Raw genomic sequence first — 27,778 nt, 5'->3', positions numbered from 1 at the left:
ACAGCGGAGGCGGGTAAATTTTCAAAGTTTTTTTTTTTTTGTTCAGTTTGGTTTCAAAATAAAGATCACACAATTGTTTAGAGACAATCTACAACAGGAGTTACAAAAAATAGTTGCCCAGGCAATAAGCATACACAGGTTCTGTTAACTATACACATATGGTTACAGGTGTGCTCGTAGTAAATATACACAAGGCTGCTCCAAATGTACACCGCGCTGTGGCGGGCGGCCTCTCTCTCACCCAAAAGGACATGGACAGTATGATACAGCACTTACAGCACTAGAGAAAATGCCAAAAAACACAAGAGTCTCCTCTGTACAATCCACGCGTTTACCCCTGAAAACAGTCATGGGTAACTGAGGAGTTTGGGGGGAGAAGGGGACGGGGGGTTTAAATGAGTAAAAGTTATTTCTCCCACCCAGCCAGCGTACTCAAAACACATGACACATTTCATGGGGTAAAGCATTCCTATAAAAAGATCTTAAAAAAGGTCAAAAAGTCCCCCCCCCCTCCCCACCAAAACAACAAACAAACAAAAAACAAACCAGAAGACACCACTAATCTATCCGAACGTGTCCAATTGGGAGTCGGCGGGAGATCGACGTCTTTAAGTTAAGCAGTGACGAGATAAAGATAAAACCAAGCGTGGCGAATCTTTGTACAAGTACAACGCTGTATAGAAAGGGCTTTTCAAAACAAAATTTGATATTACAATTTACAATATACAACAACTCATATGTCACAACCAAGGAGGTGAGAATATACACTGAAATGCACAGTTTTTTTTTTTCCTTTTTTTTGTCCCCCAGAGTGAGATTTTTTTTCTTTTTTTTTTCTTCTTCTCATACCAAAAAAGGGTGGTAAAGCACTTTTACATTACAAGGGTTTACAAATGTACAATTATACAGTCAGAAGTATGTGGTCACTACTAGGATACATTATAGATACAGATTCAACATCAAAAACCAGAAAAACTACAAAGTTTTATATATATATTTATATATATATATGCAAAGGTCTACACCAAGTATACACGTTATATTTATAGAAGCAAGACCAGAAAACGAATCTCCCATGCTAAATGATCTGTCTGCTGGTTAGCTGATGGTGGCGCGCGCGCATGTGTGTGTCTGTGTGTGTGTGTCTGTCTATGATTCGGGGACGTCAGACAAATTAAATACTCGTTCCATCTCATAGTGGTAAATAGCTAGAATGAGAGGAGGAGGAGGGGGCTCTAGGATTGTGTATGCAGCAGTAGCAAAAAGTGAAAGATTTATCTTTTGAGTTTATCAGAAGCAAAAAAGGAAAAAAAGAAAAAAAAAAAAAGAAAAGGAGGAGTGGGGTGAGTAGAGTGGGTCTCACCTCTCCTTGTTCACCCCCTCCTGCCACCGTCGCTGCCTTCCACTGCACCCAGTTTACAGACTGGAGTCCAGTGGGGGGAGGGGTGCCAAAAATCCAACCACGAAAAAAAAAGAAGAAAAAACCCAACCCACCAACTAAGGCTGCCTGTAGCAACAGGCTCCTCCCGAAGGGTTGTCATGGAAACAGTGGTGGGAGGGGTACACGATGTCCTCTATGAGGATTTGGTGGGGTGAAGTGGGCATGATGCTTTCTGAAGGGTCAGACGAGGGGGTGGGTGGGGTAGACATGAAGGCATGAGGAAGGTGAGCTGAAGGGTGGGGAGGTGGTAGACATGATTTTGGGGTGGGGGAGGAGGAGGGGGTTCAGTTTACATGATGCCATTAGGAGGGCCGCAGAGAGGACCCAGGTCGACGCCGTTCTTCATGTAGTACTTCTCGAGCTTGGCGAGGATGTGTTTTCCATACGTGTACTTCCTCAGCGTGGAAATGTGAGGCCGGATCTGTACACACACACACGCACACACACACACACACACACACACACACGTTAGTCAAAAATTGATACAAATTTGCTCCTTTTCGAGTCCCCTTACATGCATGCAGACCTCACATCAGTGACGAGGCTGACATTAACTGAGGTTGATAGATGCCAGTCTATAAACCGACTGAGCAAACATTACTAGAAGAGTTAATAAATAAAGGAATAAATAAAACCCAGCTCTCTAATTTCGCCCTCTGATTTGCACTCACTCGACACTTTGTTAGACACATCTGTTCAAGTGCCAATCACAAGGCTGAATAGATTTAGGCACGTAGACACAGCCAAGGCGAGCTGCTAAAGTTCAAAGTGAGCATCTGAATGGGATTTTCCTGCACAGCCATCTCTAAAGTTTACAGAGAAAATATCCACTGAGCAGCAGCTCTCTGCTGAAAGTGCCTTGTCGATGGTAGAGGTCAGAGGAGAATGGCCAGGCTGCTTTAAGCTGATAGGAAGGCAACAGTAACTCAAATAACCTCTTGTTAGAACCAGGTATGCAGTAGAGCGCACTGTGTCAGTCCTGTCAAGTAAGAACAGGAAACTGAGGCTAGAGTTCGTACAAGCACATCAAAACTGGACAACAGAAGACTGGAAAAATGCCACCTGGTCTGATGAGTCTTGATTTCATTCGGATGGATGGGTCAGAATCCGGTGTAAACAACATGAAAGCACCAGCACTTGTTTATTCTACGCCACGAAGAATGAATGCAGCCCTGAAGGAGAAAGGGGGCCTAATCTGGCACTCGCGAGATGTACCTAATGAAGTGTCCGGTGAGTGTACGCATTAATGCAAACTTCACTGAAATGTTCTTTCCCATTATGGATGGAGGTCAAGCTAGCAGACATATTTGTACCTTAATAGCTTTAGAGGTAGTTGCTACTTGGACACAACAACAGAGGTGCATTAGCTGGATGAGCTCTCATCAATCCAACCCACCTGCACAGTTTTGCATTAGTGACGGTTGGTTTCATTATAGTTTTGTTCGCGTTAGCGATCTAATTTGCTTAAAAAAAACAAAAAACAATTCACACTGCTGAATTTAAGACTGCTGAATTTAACCCTGGGGAAGCTGAAAAGCTTCCCTAGGGTTTGACATCTAGAGCTGAAACAAATAGTCTCGGGTTTATAGGTTTTATAGCCGAGAACAGCTTCAATTTATTCACCTCTTATTCCTGTTCATGAGCTGAATTAAACCATCTTAAATCACTTTGAGCTTCGGGCTGTTTGGGGAATAAATGAATGTGCTGAACTTTACACCAACACCATAATAAAAATGACTATTTCCAACCTTTAAATCACAGAAACTGCATTTGATTGCTCTAAAAAGGGTGAAATGTTCAATGATTATCCTTCAATTGTAACACAGAGCAGCGCTCTAAACGCCAGAAAACACCTCCTCATCCAGAAAATGTCAAAGCTATACAACAACGACTTCCCCATAAGTGACTGCAGTAAACACTGAACAAAAGAGGATTACAATCACATCTTTTATCCCAACATTTAGACGGGACGCACGATGACCCCTCTGGCCCCTTTACCAACCTTATGCATTACGATTTTGCGCTGCGTTGGCTCGGCCACATCGATCATCTTCTGCACCACATAGTTGGCGTACTGGTCCTTCATCATGGTGTATAAGGCACTGTGGGGGCCCTCAGTCAGGCTGCACACTTCATCTATCAGTACGGCCCGTTCTGCCCGTGACGCATGGGTAACACACTTCTCAACCACATTGCTGGAGAAAGGAGGAGGAGGAAGGGGGGACAGTGTTAATAAAAGCCACAAGAATAGAGGAGTGAGAACACAAGCAAATGTTTTCCCACACCAACAAGCCTGTCTCTGCATATGAAGTACCTGTAACCCAATTTGATCATTTCTGGCCTGAATTTTAAACAACAGCAGGTGACTTAAAGCTTAAAGAAGCTCCAAAATCACATTAGATCATCTACTCTGTAATGTGTGCCTATGGTGTAAATATAAAGGCTGTACCATGTTTGGTTCATGATCAAAGTGTCTGAGTAACAGATGTTATCATAAATATCGTAACGTCCCCCAGGCACAGAAAAAGTTCCTTATCTGATTGCAGGTGTGAAGAAACCAAAGGAAAACCTCTCAAACAAAGATGGAGCTGACAACGTGCGCACGTGTGTGTGTGTGTGTGTGTGTGTGTGTGTGTGTGTGTGTGTGTGTGCGCGCGCGTTGGTGTTTACCTGGCAAACTTGTGCTGGCTGAGTCCCAGTACATTGCCTCTGATCTCAGCCACAATTTTACTCTTATCCTCGGCTCTGCCATGCTCCAAAACGTGCTGGATCACGTAGTTGCCATATTGGTCCTAAATAAAACAAACCGCAGACACATTAACTAAAAACGTGAGAAGGACAGCTGGTGGCTCTGACGTCACATCAAACACAGCCAACTTCAGAAATCTGGAGGCTCCGAGAGGAGCTTTTTTCCCCTCTTTGAGCTAACTTGAAATGTCGTTATCCTGAAAAATATAAAGCTGCAGTCAAAGACTGACAGCGCTGAGTGCCTCACCTGCACTAGCTGCTCTGTGTGCTGATGGAGCTCCTCCAATATGGGCAGCGTCTGCTCGGGGAGGCAGTGTTCGAGAATGCGCTGGATCACTCGGCAGCCGTAAGGGTGAGTGGAGAGGGCGAAGACCTGAGAGACGCGTGTAGTTGCACATTTTTAGTCATTCCGCTCACAATCGCATATCAACTCAAGCTCAGTGAGGTGAGATGAACTCAAACTGTTTTCACTTATGGTGTACAAAGCGCCTCGAATTATCAGAGGCATACTTTTGCATACCCGGCCCACCCCTGCAGGGAAGGTGAAACACAGATTCCTGACATGCTTTCAGCTACACAAACAAATCTGAGCCACCGGGTACGAGACGTGCCGTTACACAACATGCAAATGCTCGAGAAGCAAAACACTCACACGGTGGTAACATTTACTGTCAGAGCGCCGAGTCGAGAAACCTTTCATGTGTAGACAACAAAAGGATGATGCACGAACACACAATCTTTATTTTAACACTTTATGCTAATGTAACATTTAGCTTGTAGGTAGGTAGAAGATGGCTGTCGCCACTGGGCTGAGGTTTCTGTTGCCAAGGCAACATACCCTGTCCCTGAGAAGAAAAAAAAAAGAAAGAAAAAAAAAAGGCCTGAGCATGTGTGTCTATGTGCTTTGGCGGTGACAATATGCTCGCTGCCTTCAGGCAGCAGCAGCGAGTGTGTGTGGATGTCAGCCATGCGCTGGCGTGCTACAGTGACTGAATGTGGAAATATTTTTTTGTGCAGACCGACCTGTCCCTTAAAGGCTTCGATGATGAAGTGCAGCGCGTGAGGCTGGACACATTCGATACACTTCTGCACCACATGGTTACCATTCTGGTCCTTTACGCACTTCAGCACGTGGCCGTCCAGCTCCCGCACCATCTCGCTCTGCAGAGACGAAGAAGAAGAAGAGAGGGACAGAGGGGAGGCGGAGTGAGGAGAGGGACAGTAATTGTTTGTGAGAAATCAAATATTGCCTGATGGCATTTTTCAGCCTCTCCTTCATTTTTCATTGCAGCTCACAGCCAGACAAATAACACTGGGCTTTTAACAGATGCCCTGCAGGAATCTATTGGGGTCTATTAAGCAAAGATGGATAACTTACTTCCTCACATACACACACAGAGAGACCCTATCCTAAAACACTGACTTCAAACTAAATTATTTCCTGTTGATATTCCTCTAGCTTTATCTGAATAGCACCAGTTTACATTTGCATATAAACTGTGGCGTCTTTAGTTTCATTCAACGCTGATGATAGAGTGCATACAAGGAGCCTGCTGTTTCACAAGGGAGCGCCAACATAAAAGCTCAGCGTACCTCTTCATCGATGCTGCATTCTGCTGTATAAATAGAAATGTGTTATCTATGAGCAATGTGCTCTCACTCACAGCTGAATTATCAGCACGTGGATAATAGATGTGCTAACAAATTGGGACACTAGGATATTTCCCCCTTTTCCCCCCCGCCTTCAACAGAAATCCAAGCGCAGCAGAGTTGTGACAGGATAGATTTATTTAGGGTCATGTTTACACGCTCACAAGTGTACTTACAATAACCTGCTGATCCGAGGGGATGAACTCCAGAGCTTTCTGAATGACCCTGCAGCCGTACATCTGCAGGGCCAGAGACAGCACGTGACCTCGGATTCTCTCAGCGAGAGCCAGCTTCTGGTCCAGGCTGCCAAACTGAAACGCACAAACAAAATGAGCCTCTAATCCTTTTGACAATATGCAACACCACACATGTAAGCAAAATCAGACAGGCTACAGAAGCTATTAAAGCTAGGCGTGGTTCTGAAGAATAATCGACTGAGACTTTCCCATAAATTTAACGTTGGTGTTTCAAAGGCACACGCAGCACAGCATCAACTGCACACACACCTCAAAGAACTTCTGGATGACGTAATTCCCAAAAACATCCACCATGAGCTGGTAGGCCGCCTGCAGGATCTCGCTGAAGACGAGCTGGCGCTCTGCTGAACTGGCTCGCTCCAATTTCAACTGGATAAACCTTTAAAAGAGAACGAGGATGAATAAAAGTATATCTTTTAAATTAAGTTCAACAAACATCTTTTGTTCTGTTTTTCCCCCCTTCTTCTTTTTCCTGTCTGCAATGTATACAAGCCTCATGAGAAAATACACAGACTCTTCTCATAAAATCAACCAAGTGCATAAAGGGGATTTACAAAGTTTAGATGAAACTGGAGATGAAGACAAACACGTCAGAGCAATAAAGCGAGACAGATGTCCTGAGACAGAACTGAGAGAGAAGTGCTCCAGTTTCTTTAACCTGAGGGACAGTCGGAGTGGAGACGGTCCAAAGAGGGAGCTGAAGGAAGTGAGCAGCCTGTGAGGTGAAGAGATGGATGCCCGGCGAGGAGAGAGATAAAACAGACTGAGATGGTGGAAAGAAATTGTCTGGGACGTGCAGATCGGGCATGTTGATATGTTCACAGATGACTTCAGCAGAAAAGTCTGCACATGTCTGGACTGCGTCACAGTGTCGGGCAGTGATGGTTCAGTGACAACACTTTTCTGTCAGTATCAATGTTTAATATAGAGGTTACTTCATGAAATTAAAGAGCTTAATCGCCAATTTTGTCTTCCTTACACTGGCTCCTCATAAAGTTTAGGGTTCAATTTAAAAATCTGGTGATCACTTCATAGCACAACACGTTCAAATGTCTCCATACATCAGTGAACCACTACAATCATGTTGGCTGTACATAGATCCAGTGACCTAAGATCTGTTGACACTGTTAATACCTTTACTTTAACAGAAGCTTAGGATGCACCGTTTCAGACGTGGCTTTATTTATTTTAATCGATTTATACCATTTTAATTCTAATTACTCTGTATTGAAAAGCACTTTGTAAATTTTGCTCTTGAAAAGGACTCTTCAGTCACACACCAACTGTCAGAGATCAATATGTGAGAAATAAACCTGCCATGCAAGTACATTATCGATGGGCACTGCTACAGCTCACCTGGCTGAGAAGGTGACCTCCCCCTGTGCTAAACCCACGACCTCGTCCCACTTCTCTCTCCAGTCTTCATTGTCCTGTCTACTAAAAATTCTCTGTATAAGTTAATGTGTCTAAAGACAAATAGACTCAATGGCCTGATAAATTTGCAAGTTATTACTTGAAATTCAAGCACAAGCGATGATTTGGTGTGTTTAAACTGCTGGTAATACAAAATGAACAGTCTGGAGGCTTCAGAGTCTACAAACACCCACCGCGAACGATTAATTGCTAAAGCGGCTGGTATATTAATCGTGCAGCACATCATTAGTCGCAGCCACAGACAGACTTTACTTTTTGTGTCTACTTTTTCATTACAACTTAACTGGCACTAGTGGTACGCCTAAAAGTTGACGTTTCACAGTAACACATCCTGTCACATACTTGTTGTGTGGTATCCTATTAACCTGCAGTTATTGGGGCCTCCAACTGACTGCCATTACTCATGGGACAGACTTTCGGGGGAATTCAAAGGTGTTATTTTATACTGGAGGTAACTGCCCACACGTACCTGCTGCCGTGCTGATCCTGGCTGAACTCCATGATGTGGCCGGCGATGTCTCGGAGCTGCAGGTTGGGATAGCGGTTGTTCCTGAAGTCCTCGAGCAGGCGGCTCCGGCCTGATGGCATCACGTCCGACATGCCGTAACGTAGCCGTGATGATGGGAAGAGCTGGCTGCTGGGGGAAAAGAGGGAGGAGCCCGAGCTGGCGGCGTTGCGGTACTTGGCCTCGGCTCCTGGAGCTGCGGAGATGAAACGCCCACTGCCATTGGTCAGGCCTCCTGAGGCGTCAGAGAGAAAGGGGACTGTCACAAAGTCAAATGAAGAGAATATGAACCTAAAAATACATCACACACAAATAAGTACCAATAGGTACTACAACAGTAAACGCAAGTTATACAATGAACATCATTCAGCCTGTCTGACACAGAATTAGCTGAAAACATATGGAATTAATCCTTGAAGTTGAGCAGTAGATATTACTACTCAAAAACCTGTGTTCTTAGATAAACTTGGTGTCTAGCTGAGCATGTCAGTGCACGCTTGTTTCCTTCCTTTGAAAAAAAACAAAAACAAAAACAAAGAAGTTCTTTCTGATTGGTTGAATCTGTACAGAATGACAAATCTGATGCATGTGAATGAATATGCCACAGCTAGGTAATCCATCCGAGTCATAATGAAGCCTCGCCCTGACTGTCAGTTTGTTTAATTATCATTCCATCAACACTGATTTGCATTAAAATTCACTCTGCCGACTGTCAATCACGCAAAACAAAACACTGCGACACAATTTATAATTAGTCCCTCAAAACATGCTGCCGTACAAATCTTCAGCTCCATTTGTTAGTTTGGAAAACTGAACAACGGCCGCTTCTCAATTAAGCCAGACACATCTTTTACTAGAATAAACTCTAAATGATGCATATTTGTTTACATTATTGTAAAGCTTTAAAAAAAGTTCTGGTAAGTTAAGTAAAGAAACCATCAACTGATAAAACATCATTATAAACCAGCAGCACTCCTAATTAACACAACATCCAGAGAAAAGATGCTTACCAAGATTGAGGTTGGATGAGGAGCTGTGATTGGACAGGGAGGGTGGAGGTGTGAGGGAATGGGAAGGCCCCTGGTTGGGTAAAGGCATGCCCACAGGGCCAGGGGATGGACTGAAGCCCAGGGTGCCGTTGTAAAATCCTCCATGACCAATCGGGGTGAGGCTGGAAGGTGTGCGTTTATACAAATCGCTGTTGCCTGTCAATGAGTCCCGTCTTGAGCCACTGCCACCACTCGAGTTGGCCACTAGAGGGAGACAAAGATATGAATTCAATCAGGTTATCTGTTTGTATTTATCAGTAACTGTTATTCAGTTTAACTACTCACAGCTACATTATACATTGGCAACAATGTTCCCTCTAATTTTTCATGTGTCTGAGCGAACACACAAACTCCCTGAGCGGTCCCTTGGACCACTGTGAGCAACAGCAGACGTGTGCACTGTGGTCACGCCAGCATCGAATCCATCCAAAGTTACATGGTTTATTAAAATAATCAAATTACAGCATTTACATTTATGTTAGACTACTTTTAATTAACTGCTTTAGCCCACTTACAATGAAAATGTAAACAAATCTTGTTCATGACCTGTGTAGCATGTTAACACTATTGGGAGTAAAAATAACTTGAACTCCAATTTTGAAAACAAAACTTTCTCTCTCTCTCTCTTTTATAAAGCTCTGACTTGTATTATGAGTCTGTGGTCTGGGAGAGAGTCCTGTAACTCTCTGTCTGCAAAATACAGTATATAATGATACAATGCTGGGCAATTAATTATATAGTTACTTCTTTAAAAAAGTAACTGAGTTACGCAAACAACAACGTTTTTTGTAGCCGTTTACCTAAAACTGTAGCCAAGGCGTTTTTTTAAATAAACATTTCAAACTATTTACAGAACAATCAGCTGTTCTGCATCAAATTTGATGCCACACAAATTATTTGTGCCACTCCAAAAAATAATTTCTTTCCACTATAAAGGAGAACAACAGTCTGATACCTGCAGGCCTGACAACAGCAGATGTATCACTCCTGTAACACCTGTAACATTCAGCAGTCGCCTCATTGTTCTGACACACACAACAAAACTATTGACTACACTACACACTAACTACACAAGACAACACACTAACTTTAGACTCCAAACACGCTAAACTTTGCAAATCTCTCACATCTCAGAACACCGCTGTCACTCCTAAAACTTCCCCCCTTTCTAAACAACTAGATGCCACGTTACCATATCATTTTTTGATTGATCGACATGCTACATTTTTCCACCAATAGGAAAGGGTGGGGTATTTTGGTTTTGCTCACAGGCGGAGAGTGCTTTCGAACATTTTCCTTATAAAACGCAGTTTTTACCGTTTCTTCCCGCAGTAAATATAAACAACGATAGTATTCAGGAAAAAAAAAAAAACACTGCAGAAATTTTTATCATAACTCTGGTTTTACGCGGCCTATCAACATAATTTAAAAACTGGTATAAAGTTCACACTTTTTCCATCAATTGTTCGTCTGTCCTGCTCACATCTCCAATGGTTGTACACGTTGTTATTAACGTGGCTTCACTCCACATCAGCCACGCCGCTTTGCTAGCTAAAACACCGGTGTCGGCACATAAGGACGCTGTCATAGCCTGTCGACGACGCTGATTAGCTGTGTATATACGAATGTGAATCGCATCATTGGCTGGACTATGGGATAAGGTGGCATCGTTCTAATCCCATACGGGAGCAGCCAGTCACTTACTGACTAACACTGCAAAACAGAATTGTTAAAGTATTCATTTTAATTTCAATTCAGGTTAGATTTTGTTTCTATGCGCAACGCAGATTTTCTGTGCAATTGCGCACGCGCGCAGCTTAGAGGGAACATTGATTGGCAAGTCACTTAGATTTATTTTAAAAGACCACAAAAGAACCAAAGATATCATGTGGAAAGAGTGCATTCCCACCTGCAGTGCCAAACCCTCCCAGCGTGGCCCCCAGAGTGGCACCGAGAGAGGATGAGGCTTGCTGGCTGAAGCCCAAGGAGGCAGACCCTGGTCCAGGCTGGGCAGAGCCTTGTGAGAACAGAGAGGAGCTCTGGGAAGAGGAGCTAAGGGACGAGGATCCGTAGAAGGAACTTCCTCCCAGAGCGCCACCGGGGCCACCCTGCTGCTGAGGCTGCTGGGATGTCATGGCACGGAAAGGACCGTTAGCCCCGCCACCAAGACCGCCGTTGGCACCACCAGCAGAGGCTGCTGCAGCAGCAACTGGAGACGGGAAACAATCCAAGTCAATCATCTCATAAAGCAACAAAAAATTTATATTGTGTTAAGTAAACGCGTCGTTGAAGATAATCGTAAGATTGATTTCTTTTACTTCCCTAACAATGCTTTCAATCACCTCCATCAGTGACGTAAACCTTGCTTTTTAAAACTCAGTAACACTCCCTCATGGGAACTCCTTGTGCAAATCTAAGTCCAGACTTGAAAGTACATAGTCACAATCCCATAATTGCGTGCTCTGGTTAGATGGGACATTTAGAACATGTTGTTAAAGGCCACAATATGTAATCTGCTGTTTTGTGTGCATGACAGTCTCGTTTATTGCAACAGAGGCAGGCTGGGCTTCTGACCACACGCTCCAAGTGAGCTGCTAGTTTACCTGCTTGTGCTGCAGAAGGCGATATGATGACGGAGGCGGGGGCCATGAGGCGGACGGGGCCACTCCTGGCTCCCGTGTTGACCACCAGGGCCCCTGTCTGATCATAGTAGGCTGCGGGCGCCAATACTGGATACCCTGAGAAAGAAGATTTTGACATGTTTCTTTCATATAGATGACGGGCGGCAGTAACGCATAACTGAGCTGTTTATAGTTTTGCACTCACCGGGTACTCCTGCTGCTAACCCCTGCCCAAAGGCGAGGGCTGAGTTGACTGCTGCTGCTGCCACCAGCTGGTCATTTTGCTGACCCTGTTGCCCTTGGCTAGGGGTCAAAGGTCGCTGATTTCCTCCAGCACGCATCACCTTTAGAAAGTAAGAAAAGCAAAATTCTGAATTTGTTCCGTGTAGAATAAGAAACAAAGCTCAACCGCACAAATGGGAGAAGAACAAGTAGCAGTTCCCTGATTTGCTTATAATCATTTAATAATCAATGAAGAGGTCTTTGTCTAAATGCACTTTTTAAACTGGCATGAGAGACGAGCGCTCACAGAAATATTTTGAGCCGGTGGGAGCCCGTGTGTCAGTTTTCTGTCGGACAGTCAACTGACCTGCTGTTGGTTCTGCTGGCCCTGGCCTGCTGCCTGCTGATTGGCTGAACTGTTGGCTGCAGCAGCCTGCTGCTGGAAAAGGTTGGCTGGATAGACACCCCAGGGGGTCACACCGTAGTACTGGGGGGGCATCACTGCTGGACCTAGACACAAAGAGATACACAAAGTAGCTTTGAGATATGGCAACAGTGTCCATATTTATGGATCAACATATGAAAATTACATTTTTGTTTTGCATTTAACAGAAATCTAAACGGAGGTGACAGCGCGTCTAAAAAGAAGAACGTCTCACCGAGTGTAGCTGCTGCTGCTAGGCCCGCTGCGTATGGGTCTGTCCCTGGCGGCGCAGCACTGATGATGTAAGGATTGGGCACAAATGCTGGAGCCAGACCTGGAAAACACAAGGAGGGTAAAGGTGGACCAGGGCAAAAGGGCTTTACATAATACATGAAGGAAAATCACAGGACTTGTTGTGAAGCTATGGCATAACTACTTAAGAGACTCGCAAGGATGTCATATTTACTAATCAAATCTCAATCTTTAAGGCATTATTTTATTTTAAACTGAAAGACAAACAATAAAAACAGCCAGTCTATACACCGAGCCGGGGGGTCAAGCTTTGCAAACATTAGTGGAAACCCTGTGCTACGAATACAAATATACCAGAAGAAGAAGCTGGCCAATCATCATGAAATGCATGTGACTGTTTGTTTTTGGGTAGTTCAAAGATAATGCGTGCGTGAAGCCATACAACCATCTGACATGCAGTTTAGACAGACACACTTACCAATGTGAGGCTGCTGTGCGGCTGCCAGTGCGTACTGCTGTTGCTGGGCTGCTGTTAACTGCTGCACTGCTAGGGCATTGTTTCTCTGAAACAGCTGCAAACAGCATGAAGAAAGGTGAACCATAGGTGAGCTGAGTGCTGTTAACACACGCTAAATAACTCCTCTGTCTGGTGATCTTACCTGCTGCTGGTTAGTGTAATCAAATAGGCCCACAGTGGGTGCAGAGTCCATGGGCATCTGAGAATTGTAGTCAAACTGAAGCGGCTCCATCACAGACTCCATGGGGTCCATGGTAACACCACCTTGTTCCACGCCAGAAAAGTCATCAGGAGGTTTGGGAACTCCGCCACCTCCCAGGGGTGTCAAACCCTCAGGCCCTACGCCCCCGGGACCACCCAGCAGATCACCCTCTGGGCCGGGAGCCGGCATGCTGCCCGGGGGGCGACTGCATGGAGCAGAGGTTCGGTTAATATCTAAAGGGTACCAATCATTTCTCTAAGGTGTGGGTGTGTGTCCTCTTGTGTCACGCAGATTTTTACCCAAACTCTTTGACGTCCACGTCGAGGCCGTTCTGTACAGGCAGCCCATTCGGGTTGATGACATCGCTGATCACATCAGATTCACCTTCCGTTAACTCTTTTAGTTTCTCTCCCTCAAACGTCGTCTTTGGCTTCTCCCTCTTTTCCTCCTCCACCTCTCCATCCCTCTGACCCTGTGTGACGGAGAGAAAATGATACAATGAGACCAGATGCACAGTGTTGCTCCTCTGCTGTACACACAGAGGAAGGCGCAGGAAGGACAAAGTGACACTGACAAAAACTACACGTTGTCAGTGGGAGAAAATGACACAATGGGCGTGTGTGGCAGTTACAGTTAGCATGATCAGGGAAACAGAAGTGTTTGAGTAATGACACTTACATAGGGTCCTTTTCGAAGACAGGAATCCAGTTTGTCAGCCGGTGAGGAGGACAGAACGTACTCTACCATGCTAACCCCGAGCCCTCCGCTCTCAGACCGTGGAGACATCACAGAGCCCACCCCGACTTCACCACCGCCATGGAAACCTTGCCCTGGCCGACGGGACACCATGATTGGCTGAGACACCGAGTGATCTGCCGTGAGAGGAACAGAGAACGACACATTTACTCAGCAAACTGTGCAAGCAAAAAGTAGCAGTTTTCAAAACAGATGGCTTGAAGATTTTTCAATAGAAATGATCATCCGGAGCAGTAACAACATGTTCAGCTGTTACAGATGTGCTGGGCGAAATAACAAAGCTCCTGATGTATTTGATAGATTCATAAGAAATTAGGATATCAGCAATATCAAATAATCTTAATCCACATACAGCAGAGCGCATGTAACCACATGCTGAAACAAGCACTGGCAAAGGGGAAGGTTCCAGTTTCATTACATACTGCACATCACTTTTATTTACCGTATTTTTCATTTTATTTATGTACTGAGGAAGTTTTGGTGTTGCTAATAAATCTGATACAGCCATTCCCACACGTGCACCAGAACTTTCCAAGACCTCTCTTAACAGAAATGTACGGGGAAAATGTTCTGATGCTGTCACATCAGACATTAGCCGGCTCATCCAACAGCTACTAGCTCCCTAAAACAAAACCTGCATGAAATCCATGCTGGATTGAGTAGATGTGTGAATAGCATGGCTAATAGTGAAGTACATTCACTGGTATAGCGTGCATAAATTCTGCCATGTGACATGTGAGAAAAATATCTGTAGAAATATTCCTGAGCTGATTCTACAGAAACTGAAGTGCATATGTGGAAACGGCTCAAAGTTTTAACTAATTTATCTCATTTCATTTACTCATCAGCTTTACCAAAAACATCAAATCAATGTGTTACAACTCAATTATTCATTGGATATTGTCTGAAAGCGTTTTCAGTTTTCACAGGACTCTACGCAGCCCTGTAAAAAGCTAAGCACACTATGATTAACAAGGTTGTAGCAGAAATAGCCCGAAGTCTCTCACACCGTTGTGGGAGGGGGGTTTCACCCACACTTCAGTTCATTGAGGTTTGTGGGCATTTGTTTGTGACGCTCTCCTGAGGTCCTGTCACAGCATTTCAATCAGGCTGAGGTCTGAACTTTGGGCCATTGCAACGCCTTCATTCCTTTCCCCCACCTCACTCATTCTGTTGTAGAGTTACCTTTGTGGTTGGGATTACTGTCCTGTTGTTGCATTTTGTTTTTGCTGAACAGGCACTGTGCATTACAGCCAAACATCTACACTTTGATCCAGAAGTCTTGTGGTTTGTTCAGATGCAAATTTGCAAAGCTTTAGAGAGAGACTTTCTCCTGGCAGCCCTTCCAAATCATGCCAAACTTGTTCAGTCTTTTTCTGCTAACGTGACATACTAACTGAGGCCTGCAAACCAAAATGTAGCGCTTGTTTGGGTTTTGCTTACTTTCTTTGAGCATTGTTGTTGTGGTGGTGGTAGGTGGGGGTGGGGAATTTGCTAGGATTGTGCAAACACACACCTGAATCCTCCAGACAAGCAAACTGACAAAACTTGTTACTGATCTGTTAAGTGCATTTGAATAGCAGCACCCAGCTGTTCCTGACCCACTTAATTCTTATGGAAGGTGTGTTTAGTTTTTTTTTTTTTTCTTCACAAGACTGCAAAGAGTAATGTGAAAAGCATTTTTACATGACTGTAATTCATAAAAAAATTAGAATGCAAAATGATTTTTTTCCCTTTTTTTCATGAACCAGTGAGTATTTGACACTCTAGAAATGAGCTAACACGCGTCAGCATTTTTTCCCGGTGCAGACATGATGTACGAGGTGCGCCAGATGACTTGTAAAAAGCCGGGATATTTCTTTTGTCATCCCGTCTACAGAAATAACCACACTGTGTTAATTTGATACAACAGGAATCTCAGATCTCGACATGATCTGGGAGAACACAAGAGATCTCACTCTGACATCAGCCTTTGAGTCTGGCAGGAAACTAAATATATATTTTCCAAACACCTGACAGTGATTGTTTTGGTCGTTTCTGTGCTTAAGTGGGGGGAAAAAATGCATTCACTCCAACCTTCTCCCTACAGCCATGGCACAAACAGAACCCAGGACGGCAAATACCTGAAGCCCCCCATGCACTGTCCCTCCACTGGTCCAGGAAGATCCCCTTTGGTCCATCCTTCCCAGAGTCATCTGTTTCCCAGAACTTCTTACCAGTTAGCAGCTGCTGCAGAGACACAAGACAATGAAGAAATGAAACAGGTGGCAAAAGAAATGATGAGGTTACACAGATATTGCTGGCAGATGGGAGAACAGGCAAACTAAAAATCAATCCATACAGAACAGGAAGTTTGTACAAGCAGAGCTCTGAGTAGATGGCAAACTTCTTTTTTTGTTGCTGCAAACAGTCCGTTCTTGTGTTTCCAGCAACATCTGTACTTCGACCCTTGACTGAACCCCCCCGAAAAAACAAACAAGAACAGGTCATTCTAACTGGATGAGTCAATCAAAAACATAAACTGCTTCTGCAGCAACAAAAACTAGCGTAGAGGAACAAACAGGAGCTCGATGTTCCTGCTGGGAACAGCTTCATGCTTGGATTCAAAAGAAATTCTTGCACCTTATCAGCAGTTCAGTTGTTTATCTTCATCTCTCCTCGGTTTTTATTACACCCAGTGATAGTTTTCTTTTTTTCACAGTAAAAAAAAACAAAAAACTTTTGAAACTAATCTGATGTGCATCTTCTGGCTAGAGGGGGCAAAAAAATCCATTTATAGTTAAAAAACAAAGATTACAGAGTCATTTTTGTAAGCTTTTAATAGTCACTCTCACTACTGATATATTACAGTGTATAGCAGCAAAACAGTAATCAAGCAAGCCAAAACTAACTGCAGGCACTGGCCCAACATTAACAGACTTACTGAGTGCAAAATACAAAACAAATAACAGCCGGTCCAACGAGCTCGAATTAATAAGCATCTCTGCTCAATCTCTTCTCGGCTTTCAGAGCTTTTCAGTCTCAAAAAATACAACCCAACACCGCTTTTAGCTCATAAGCAACTGATCCATTTCTATTTTTTTTTCCTCTTGGATTTCCTGCTATTCAAGTTTGACTCACTCCCGGTAATCAATCATGTTTCTATTCAGCCAAATGCCCAAGCTACAAAATACAGGGCAGGCGGTTTAATGTCGCAGTGTTGATCCACGGCGTCTGCCCTCATCAGAAGCACTCATTTCAACCTAAATTTAGAAGTGCAAACATGAGCAACCAGCCTCAATGCTTCATTATTGGCTGAGGTCACCATCTTCTTCACAATAAGTGACCCTGATTCATCAACTCTTGTCTCACCTCTCCCATAGCGCGTCCCTCAAGAGCGAGAGCCTGGAAGTCATGGTTCAGCTCGTCCATGGAGCGCACCTGCAAACAGAAAGCAAATGAGACTGTCCATTCAGCTAACACTTATCAAGGACTATCAGGACCATGTTAAGAAAATAGATATATATTAGTGATCATTTTGAGAAAGCTGTGGAGATTAAATCTGTCATTTCAACTCAAAGAACTGCCACGGCTGCTAAACCCTCAACAAAAGCCCCTTGTGCAGATGAGTTAGTTACTTTAGAGTTTTAGTTACAAGGAAATTATTTCCCTTTTAGCACATATACTTATCACCACACTGTGTTTAAGGACGCTGAAAAAGATGGTGCAGAGAGATGCATCGGGTGAAATGAAAAAAAAAACGCCCCGAAACTTTCACAAACGTGGAAGAGTTGGAGGGATTTGTGAAAAAAAAGAAATAGCTGGCAATGGACAGATGCAAGGATACCGATGGTTACACCGCCGTGTAATAAAGATGATGTATGTTGCATCACAAGACAACATGACAGCTGATCAGGTTGTGTCACTAACTCATCTACACAAAGGCATTTTGTAGAGGTTATAACAGCAGTGGCAGCTCTTTAACTTTGGCAGTGTTACCAGGTCACTAACAAAAAATTTGATTCCTTTAATGTCTCTGCTGTATGTTGCCACTTGTGCAACATTAACACACACACACACACACACACACACACACACACACCTGGCTGTCATGGATGTTGTCTCCAGTGGGCCAGCGATGTTTGCCGGGCTGTTCGCCATGCTGCCGCTGGAAGAAGTAGTCTACCATGGCATCGTCCTGGGAACGTCCAGCGCCCGCCACACCCTGAGAGACACAAGTACACACATGCACATTACCCTGGAATTACTAGTAACAGCAACCAGAACACAGTGCCTGAGAAAGACTGCAAACGTTATTCACCAGAGCTGAACATGCTGAAAATATACACAGAAACCAGAGTTCTTATTGTTTTGGGGGGGTTTTCCTAATTAGTTATTTTATGTTTTATTTTGACTTTTTGTTTTTAATATAGTTCAGTTTCACTTTTCAGAGTGAATTTCCTTCTTTCAGTTTAGTTTTTATTGTTTAAGTTTTGGTTTTAGTCTTTTTAATTATTACTGCATGGAGGGCATGTTTCAGAGGTAAAAAGAAAATCAGTATTACAATATAAACACAGCTTTAAAAGCTGAAGTTTTCCCCAGTTAAATATCATCTCTCAGGATGTGTCATTTGGATTTTTTCAGAAATCAGCAGCATCACTCAAACACGACAACAGGCTGAAGTATGTAAGGCCACATCCTCTCAGGTCCAAGTAAGAGGCAATACTTCTGTTTAACAGAAAAGCCTCCAGTCACTTCCTCCCTCCCTCACTTTGAGGGAAAACTCAAAATTCCCCCACAAGACACCACCATCAAAGAATCCACGGTTACCATGTACTGGAAACAGCTGGGCTTACTGTTTGCTGTACACGCAAAGCACAAGACAGCCAGTCAGACCAAATTGTTGCTTATCAGAAAACATTCTTCTCCCCCAAGGATTACTCATGAAAACACCAACCTTGTTATCATGAACTAACATTTTCTACCCTTCAGACTACCTTGGGGCCTTAAAATGTTTCTTTTGCTGTGGAACAAATACAATTTACACAGTGCTGAAGACAGTATATCGTTCAGACCTGTCACAGCAGCATCACAGTATTAACAGATTTGGGGGCCACATTTCAGACTACCAAACAACATTTCAGTTAAGCAGCAGAGGACACTACAGATGAGCTTCAGGAACATTTTTGGCTGTAAAACGAGTACAGCAGGAAATCCAGCAGCGAGGAGGACATAAGGATAGACGGTGTGTCCAAACCAAAAACATGTGACACTTACTGGTTTTTGACCATTGTCTAGCTTCAACATCAGAAGTGACCTTATATGGATAAGAGGCTAGAGTGCTAAGGGCCAAGTTAACAGCTAATGCAATAGGTCTAGGCTGATAGGGGCTTCCTATGATGCACTGAGGGTTTCATCTTCACTCATCTCTTTCTGGTATGTGTTTATCCAACCTTTTGCATTTAATCATCACCATCATTATCATCACCAGAACTTCACTCACCAAAACTGAAGTCCAAACATCTTGGATGGTCTGTACTGCACAAAAAAATCTAAATATTTGTCACATAACCCATAAAAAATGCTCAAAAAGGCTATAACAACACATACAATGTGAAGTCGCTCAGTCACTGGCTCAAAGTGGTGAATGATGTATAGGAGACTAAACTGAAAAGTTTCAGGAGGAGTTGATTGCCACTATAGAAGCGTAGTATAACATCATGCATTGCACCGAAAGAAAAGGTAGTAGCGCATCACTTAAAACTCCCACAAGATGAAGCTACTTTCTGCTCCTTCTTTACTCACAGATCACCACAGTGAGTAGCTCCAGGTTTGATTTGGCAGATTTTTAAGCTGGACCTTCCTGACACAAACCAAAGAGATTTGGGATCATTTGCTACAAACTGCCGCAAAGTATATATATTCCTTAATTCAGGAATATATGTTTGGTTTATTATGTATTCATCACAGTAATTCAGCCCATGTTGGTTTGTTACATTTTACCTTTGTTAATCTGCAAAATCCTCACATCCAAAAAGGTGACAAAAACTTCAGTAATTTTTCTATATAAATACCTACAAAGAATCAATTATCACAGCAGCCACGAGTTTGTTTGTTTTTTACAAAAATGAGCTGACAACAATGAATTGAATCTTTATGATATAAAACTGACTCTCTAGAAAGCCCGAACATGTGAATTGTATGTGTAACACAAAAAAACCAAAACAATAACCCATTAGAGGCAGCGCTCTAATGATTGTAGCCACCTTCATGCTACAACATGTCAGCTTCATTTCCAGAAAATAGCTGTGTTCATGGACACCCGATGTAGCAGAAATAACAACAATAATAACTTTTACGCAGTGGTTTAAAACAAACAACTGAGTCAGATGAAGATCAAGTTTATGCGCTTCAACCTCATAAGCGTGGTCACCTGTGGACTTAAAATAAGAGCGTGGAACAGTTAAAAGACCCTGATCAGATTAGGGCTGAACGATTATGGAAAATAATCTAATTGCGATTTTTTGCCCCAATATTGCGATTGCGATGCGATATGCGATTATTTTTTAAGGTCTTTGTCTTCTGTATTATTAAACAAAGACAAGCAATACATCATATAGTATGGCCAATACTATATTACATTAATTTTAAACTGTTCTTTCCTGGAAGACAGACCTCTGTTATGATGACATGAGGTGATGCATGAATTGATGACTGACATTTTTATTTAACTTCTTCAATCACAACAGTATATTTGAACATACACAATAGTTTATTTTTAGCTTACAAACATCTGAGCATAAAGTGCTGACAAGGAACCCTGGTGTAAACATTAAAATGAAAGTCAGTACAATGTGCAGATTGCAGAAATATACATAAAAAAAATCAGTGGCTTTACCACACTCAGTTTTTCGACATCTGTGAACTACTAGACAGTCATTCAATTAAAAAATAATATTAAATAAATAAAACTAATAAATAAAAAATACACACATCTTACTGATCTCTGCAGTCAGTAACATTACACATAAAGTGCAAACATAATAGCAATTGTATAAACACACACACAAACACGCCTTTAAAGTTTAAAGGCGTGAAATTGGACGGTCTAGTTCTGATTAGCGTCACCGCTGTCTCGGTGGAGTTTAATAAACTCGGCCGTCTGCTTCTTGCTATCTAAAATATAACCAGACACTGGTGTAAATTCTCGACTGTCTCATACTTCTGTTTAATAAGTTTTCTGTTTGACGTTTAGTCAGCTGTGTGAAAACCAAGGAGGAACCCACCCAGGGGATTAATAAAGTTTTATTTTATCTAATCTAATAACTTTAATCTCAGCCAAACCGATTTACTCATGAACAAACAAAACACTGAAAAAAACCCAACAATAACATTTTTAGGTTGTCTAAGTGACTTATATATTACGTTTAACCCGAGCAGCGAAACTCCGCGGTGATCTGAAAATGATGTGCCGGGAGTTGTGCCGTTCTCGGCCGCATCAGTAACCCTCGAGGTCCCGGCTAGCTGTCGAGCTGGTGGGTAGCAGACGCCTCTGAAAACGTCGAAGCACTTTTGCAAATATGGGATATCTTGATAAACCGAGCAGATATTTGATGTTTACACAACTACTTTCTCGCCTGAAAATATGTTAAAAGTTTATTTTGTGACCCAGAAAGATTAGTATGAGTAATTTTAAAACTTAGTAGCGGCCGCCATTCCTGGAAACTGGAGTTTGGCTGGGCCGCGCTATGAATTCTGGGATATGGTAGTAATTTGGACAGCCTTCAGCACGTCGCTGTGACGTAATCGGTCTACAAATGCGGCCTCAGGAGGATGCAGCCCATGAATTTGGACATGTCCAGAGTATAATCGCAGCCTTTGCAGTTAGAAAATTGCACTTGATCATGTCGCGATATTATCGCAAATGCGATATATCGTTCAGCCCTAGATCAGATGGTCAGAGGCTAACTCCTAAAATAAGGTTTTCACAACATCTGAGCTTCAGAAGCCAGTGAAGGGTGTTACCGCTTCACTTGAAAACCATAATCCTTCCAAACTAGTGATCTAACAATGAGGAAGGTCCCCTTTGCTGTGGCTGATGCCCTGCATTTATCAAGCGTGATGCTAGCCGTTTAAGCAGAGCTCCTTTAACAACCATTGTTTATTCAGCTAATAACAGCCGAGGCAATACAAAAGCCTTAAAGCTAGTAAGATAAGACTGCAATTATTTGGTTCATTAGCTCTCGAGTCAAATGCACATGTTCCAGAAAGCTTGAGATGAGTGTCATCAAGCTTTAATGGCTGTGTTGCAATGTCTCATTTTCTGGTGCTCTAATCAGGGTTTGTAACAAAGTACTGGAGATTACAGTCATATGGGTATTTTTATGATATTGCTTAAAGTAAAACCGTAGGTGTAAGATCAGTGACCTTTACCCTCATTTGCCTAGATGCACCCAGATATGACCAGTTAAAATTGCCTAACAGAGTTAGCTAGCTAGCCAAACACCAACCAGAATACATCATTTGAGAAATTCAGTGATAATGTCAAAGAGAAAAGGTGAAAACCCCCAAAAACGTAGACAATTCCTGGCTACATCTGACAGCTACACCTGCTAACACCTATTAATAAGTAACACTGAAGCTGCATCCCCACTTTTAATGATGCATAGCGACATGGCAACAAGAAACTGTTATGGAGGGCTGCAAAAATGTGCGATAGAAGCTCATTGGTGCGGTCCTCCACAACAATCCCAGTTTCTCAACTGGCCACTTGGGAAAATTAATTGCCCATTCCCTGCTTTAGAGGGTTACCTAGACAACCAGAGCTTGGAATGCTGCAAACAACAAGCCATCACTGCAAAGTGCAATGAGTGAATGGTTTCCAGTGTAAATAAATAGGAACTGAAAGATTACAAAACTGTGACAAACTAATCATTGGTTGTTTATGTGTTAGTTAGGCAGGAGCACCTTCTATTGGTAGATTATGAGGACAAGAACCTTCAAAACAAGGCAGACATGCTCAGATTAAGGTAGGTTGGTGTGGTCTGCCAATTTGCGGTAAAATATTGCATGATGAATACTGATAAGGGAAGGAAAATATGACTTGCACCATTGTGAACAACACTATAATAGCTGTAGTATTAAAACAACAACAGGTACTACATTGTTAAGAGTGAGAAGTCTATTAGTTCTTGTTGGTGCCACCCCACCAAATTACAACAAACTGTGACACCAGATAAGCTGTTGACCAGTTGACCAGCTTTCAGTACTTTTGTAGTTTATACCCAAATATCTGCTGTTTACAGTTCAGTTTCCTGTCTTACACATGAGCCTCGTCTTACTGGACTGACGAGTTTTTGGTTGTTTTTGTTAAGTTAGTGCTGGGGTAATCTAAACAACTAAACATTTCCTGCTGTTAACAGCATCACACTTCAAAAGTTTCATTATTAAACCAGCAGGACATTTTTATTGTCTGCATGTCAGAGGAATTACAATGTGTTTATCACAGAGAGAGGCGAGCTATAATAGCCATCCAGGTAGACTGCTTTACCTTTTGTATGCGCTGTAGTAGAAAGTCATCACGCCAGTTTAATTCAATGGAAAAAGACATGAATGAATGAAAATAGCAAATGTATCAGAGAGGCGGTTTTTACCTGCTGGCTGGGGGGTGTGGCCTGAGGGGTCTGCCCAGTTGGAGGGGCATGTCCTCCGCTGCTCAGCACCACGGGCATGCTGGGAGAAGTACTTCTATGGTGGGGGCTGAATGAATCCTGCCAGAGCACTGCTTTCCTCTTCAACACACACACACTGCTCATTCCACCACAGCCTGTCCAGAGTGAGTGAAATGCATCAGTCACAGAAAACATAACAGTTCAACATAGTAAAAGTTTGGAGCACTCTGACCAATTTAACACCGAATCTTATGATGAACGGTGAAGATCCAACAGCCGCGAAGCACAAGTGTCAAATTATGAATAAAAACGCTGCAGTCCAATAACCAACTTCGCTGCAATAAAATAATTATTGAGATTTGATGTTTATTCATTTGTGGGCTGTAAATTAAAAGCTCATCTGCTCCTAAATGAGAAGAAAGGGAAAAAACACACTGCAACACAATGCAGCATAATTAATCAGCACAACAATCTAAAGCATGAATCCATGCATCTCTACAAAAACAACAACAACAAAGCTGACTTTTGCCAGGGTGGATGTACTGCAGGGTTGTATAATACATGCTCCTCTAAAAACAACTCAGAATAATAAAGCTGATATCCCACTATATTATCTTCATACCTAACATTTTCCCATGTCATCATGCCAGCTTGATGCCAAATTAGTTCACAGCAATTAAACTGCTGTGAACAATGACCCCTAACTCAGAAACGAGGTGGCTGGAAGCATATGAAGCAAAATGAACCAAATCATTTGTCTGTAATATTACGGTTCCCCCAGAGTTGTGGTCAAAGGTCAGGCTCAGTGCCACTATCCTGTAAACCAATTAATATAGATACCAAACTACACTTTATATTCTGACTACACTCCAGTGTACTGTAGTACTTGCTTTATGTTATTTATTTTCTGTGCTTATTATTTTGTATTTTAATTTTGTTTTTACTTGTGTGAAGGGAACCTGCAAAGTCAGAATTTCATTGTTCAGTGTAACCACTTTGTTTTGCAGTATTAATGACATAAACGTCTTGATTAAGGCACAAATGAGCCAAAATTCATTCATTTTCCAGTAGGGCAGCCCTCACACGTTTGACAACAAACCAGAGATGCAAAAATATTTAAACAAATATTGTTTACTTTCTGCACCAGGTGACAGTTAACGCTGTTTTATGCAACTGCAATACAATAACAAAAACTAGCTTCACGCGAGCTAAAAGCAAACTTTAAATCTATCAGTGTGCACAGGTTATATATTAGAATCACAATTCAAAAGCACTACAATGTACCTAAAAAATAAAATTTTAACCTAACTAAAACAGTCAAACCTTCAAACCATCTTTGGACTTTATTCTTTGTGAAGAAAGGTCAAAGAATATCACACACAATGCTGCAATACTGCTTACCAGACTGTTGGTATAACACTCTTACGACAAAATGGTGAACTGTTATTAAAGCTGCCTAACTGCTGAGGATCAGCACAAGAGCACTGGGATCAACAGATACAGAAGTAAACCAGAGAACATTTTACAAGCCAGCCCAGGGCAGCAGCTGATTTAACTGCCAACCTGCCTATCGGCAGCAGAATGTAAACTTTACTGCACCCTCTGTATCTGGCTGATGCAAACACGCTGCTATGAACTCCAGTAACAAAGGTTCACTTGGCAGGAATGTTGTGAAACTTCTACAAATTACTCACCCCTAAAAAGGTATTTAGACACACACACAGAGTGGCCTGCATATTCTGCAGAGTCACTGATGAGTTACTTCCTGACCAGTTCAAGGTGTTTCACAGCAGTGTGGCTTCCAAGGAGCCACACTGTCTTAAAGTTGTTTTTAACTGGTCTTTATCAAAGTTCTGCAGGTTGTCTTGAGTTTTTCACTCATTTTCTGTCCTTGCACCTGGCCATTTTCAGAGGAACACTTTTTTTCTTTGTTCGTTAAGCCCCTTAGCACTGACCTATGAATCATTCAAGCAGAAAAAAAATACCTAACTCAAGGGATGAACCAGTGTTGTGTTTATGCATAACAGACAACTTATCAAAGAACCAACTTTAAATGCAACATTAGGCACTGTTACTAGCAGCCTGTCGCAAAACACATCTTTTGTTCACATTACTTGAATCTGTATGAAGGAGGAAGCATTCCTGAAAACTATGGCATAGATTTCTCATTTTCCTAGTTAAGCATAAAGAAATAAGGAGGGGCTTAAAACTTTTGCACAGTACTGCACAGTACTGCACGTGCAGAACTGTTTGTTTACAGGCATGGCTTTCAGGGGGTAAATCAGTCCTGCAATACATCCCCCATTTATGAATATCATAATGTTTAGTTTTTTGATGAAAATGTTAGCTGGTATCTAATCATTCAACAGTTTCCATGACAATATAGATCAGATGTATTATAAACTACAGAATTAATGGCCATAAACTTTGATCCGAGGCTCTCTGTAACAATATCCCTGTTATTGTATTGGAATGCACAAGTCTTTGCTAGATTTACCTCTCAAACCTGCAGTGCATTTAGTGCATTGTGTAAAAGGAACAATTTAAAATAGTAACTATGCACATTGGTGTGAGAATTAGAGGATTTATTTAGCCATGTAACAGAGACAAAGATGTGGTGCTTATTTTTTAAGAAGTTGTTTTGTTAACCCAGGTAAAGAGTGAAGGACAGATTATCTTTAAAATGTGCGGTGTGGACCTAAAGGCCAAGCATTTGGTGGTCAACAATTTTACACAACAGCCCCTGATCTCCAGCAATGAGAGAAGGGTGTAATTTGTATTTGACTCTTACCTCTAATCTCTGTTAAAATGAGCAGCTTCCCATTAATGTCCCCACAGGCTAGAAAGAAATTACAAGCACTTCTTTTTGCACTGAGCCATATACGGTAATTACCTTTGCAAGAGACTGGCAGACACTATGAATCAAACACATGCAAGCTACCAACGTCTGCTGTAACCACTGTGCAACACACCCCCTCTACAAAGACAAAACCACAAGCTGACCGGATGAAGACCCCCCTCCCATAATAAGATAAAAACAAATCGACCGACTGATCATCCCTCCTCCGCTCTTGGACAGGCCACAAGGAAATGTTAGCTCTTTATCCCTCTGCTACTGCTCCGAAATCAGCCAGAGAAACACCCGGAAATCCAGCACAGTGCGGCCATTCCCCGCCGAGAAGCGCACACGGCTCGGTCTGCCACAAGTTTGATGCGAGGACCCGGAAACAGGCGGCGGTGTTCACGGTCTAACTGGGTTAATCATTCAATACCGGGGGATCAATCCACCGCATACCGGGCACAGACAGGGGTGTGACAATACGAGAGGGGCAGCATGCAAGCTAGCAAGGGGGGATAACGCTGGAGCAACATTTCTCTCCCGGCAGACATGACACATCAAAACGAAACCGAGTATGGGGATGCTTCGTGAAATAATTCACGGCAGCTACCTTTATGCATCCGCGTCCCGTCACGCCAGCCCCGGAGCTGCCGTGGGGGGGGTTCACTATGTGTCTACCAACAATAACACGGCCTCCCGACACAAGCTCAGCCCGGGCGAACCGGTGGACAAACGCGCAGTGTTTTTAACCGCTCCCCACCACCGTAGTGTGGTTATTAATAAATAACCAGAGGACTACACCTGTCCGCCGAGCCTGCAGCCCCACGGGTCCCGGTGACGCGGATGCTAACAAAGGCCCGAGAGCTGTCTGGAGCGGAAGACCGACACAACGGGAGGAAGGAGGCAGGCAGCAGAAAGGGAGGCAGCCGCTTCAGCCTCGCAAAATATTCTCGTTTAGCGCCCTTTCAGAGCCACAGTAACGACAATACCCGCACCGAAGCGTGCATAAACACCCCCCTGAGCAACCGCGACCGCTAACGACTCGATACTCACCGGCGGAGAGGGTGGATGGTCGCGGATTTCAGCCCCAGTTTCTCTCTAACACCCCAGGCTTTCACTCCGACAACATGGCGGCTCGACGGAGGAGCAGGCAAGAGCGCTGCATGACGGGAAGGGATGAGAGAGAGCGTACGGTTCACTGCGCCAACCGG

The 27,778-nt window shown here is 43.0% G+C and overlaps 1 protein-coding gene across 5 annotated transcripts; it reads right to left on the bottom strand.

Moving 5' to 3' along the window:
- Positions 1 to 14: 14 nt before the first annotated feature.
- pum1 (pumilio RNA-binding family member 1) lies at positions 15 to 27,778 on the bottom strand. Of its 5 annotated transcripts, none has more exons than XM_023153911.3 (23): positions 27,621 to 27,778; positions 23,711 to 23,883; positions 18,160 to 18,282; positions 17,430 to 17,498; positions 16,202 to 16,307; positions 14,001 to 14,194; positions 13,622 to 13,794; positions 13,263 to 13,527; positions 13,082 to 13,175; positions 12,587 to 12,685; positions 12,295 to 12,437; positions 11,911 to 12,049; positions 11,688 to 11,822; positions 10,994 to 11,293; positions 9,046 to 9,288; positions 8,000 to 8,294; positions 6,346 to 6,475; positions 6,016 to 6,150; positions 5,213 to 5,350; positions 4,437 to 4,562; positions 4,112 to 4,233; positions 3,444 to 3,636; positions 15 to 1,862 (listed from the first exon to the last, which is right to left on the bottom strand). In XM_023153911.3, the coding sequence occupies exons 2-23, from the start codon at positions 23,870 to 23,872 to the stop codon at positions 1,731 to 1,733; spliced, it is 3,516 nt and encodes a 1,171-aa protein (XP_023009679.1). In that variant the 5' UTR covers positions 23,873 to 23,883; positions 27,621 to 27,778; the 3' UTR covers positions 15 to 1,730. The 5 variants fall into 5 exon arrangements, with proteins under 5 accessions (XP_023009679.1, XP_004548073.2, XP_076735807.1 ...); XM_004548016.6 differs by having other exon boundaries at positions 8,000 to 8,270; XM_076879692.1 differs by having other exon boundaries at positions 8,000 to 8,267.

Source organism: Maylandia zebra, linkage group LG22 (genome assembly GCF_041146795.1).
Source record: "Maylandia zebra isolate NMK-2024a linkage group LG22, Mzebra_GT3a, whole genome shotgun sequence".
Classification (NCBI taxonomy): domain Eukaryota; kingdom Metazoa; phylum Chordata; class Actinopteri; order Cichliformes; family Cichlidae; genus Maylandia; species Maylandia zebra.
This window is presented reverse-complemented; position numbering and strand designations above follow the sequence as displayed.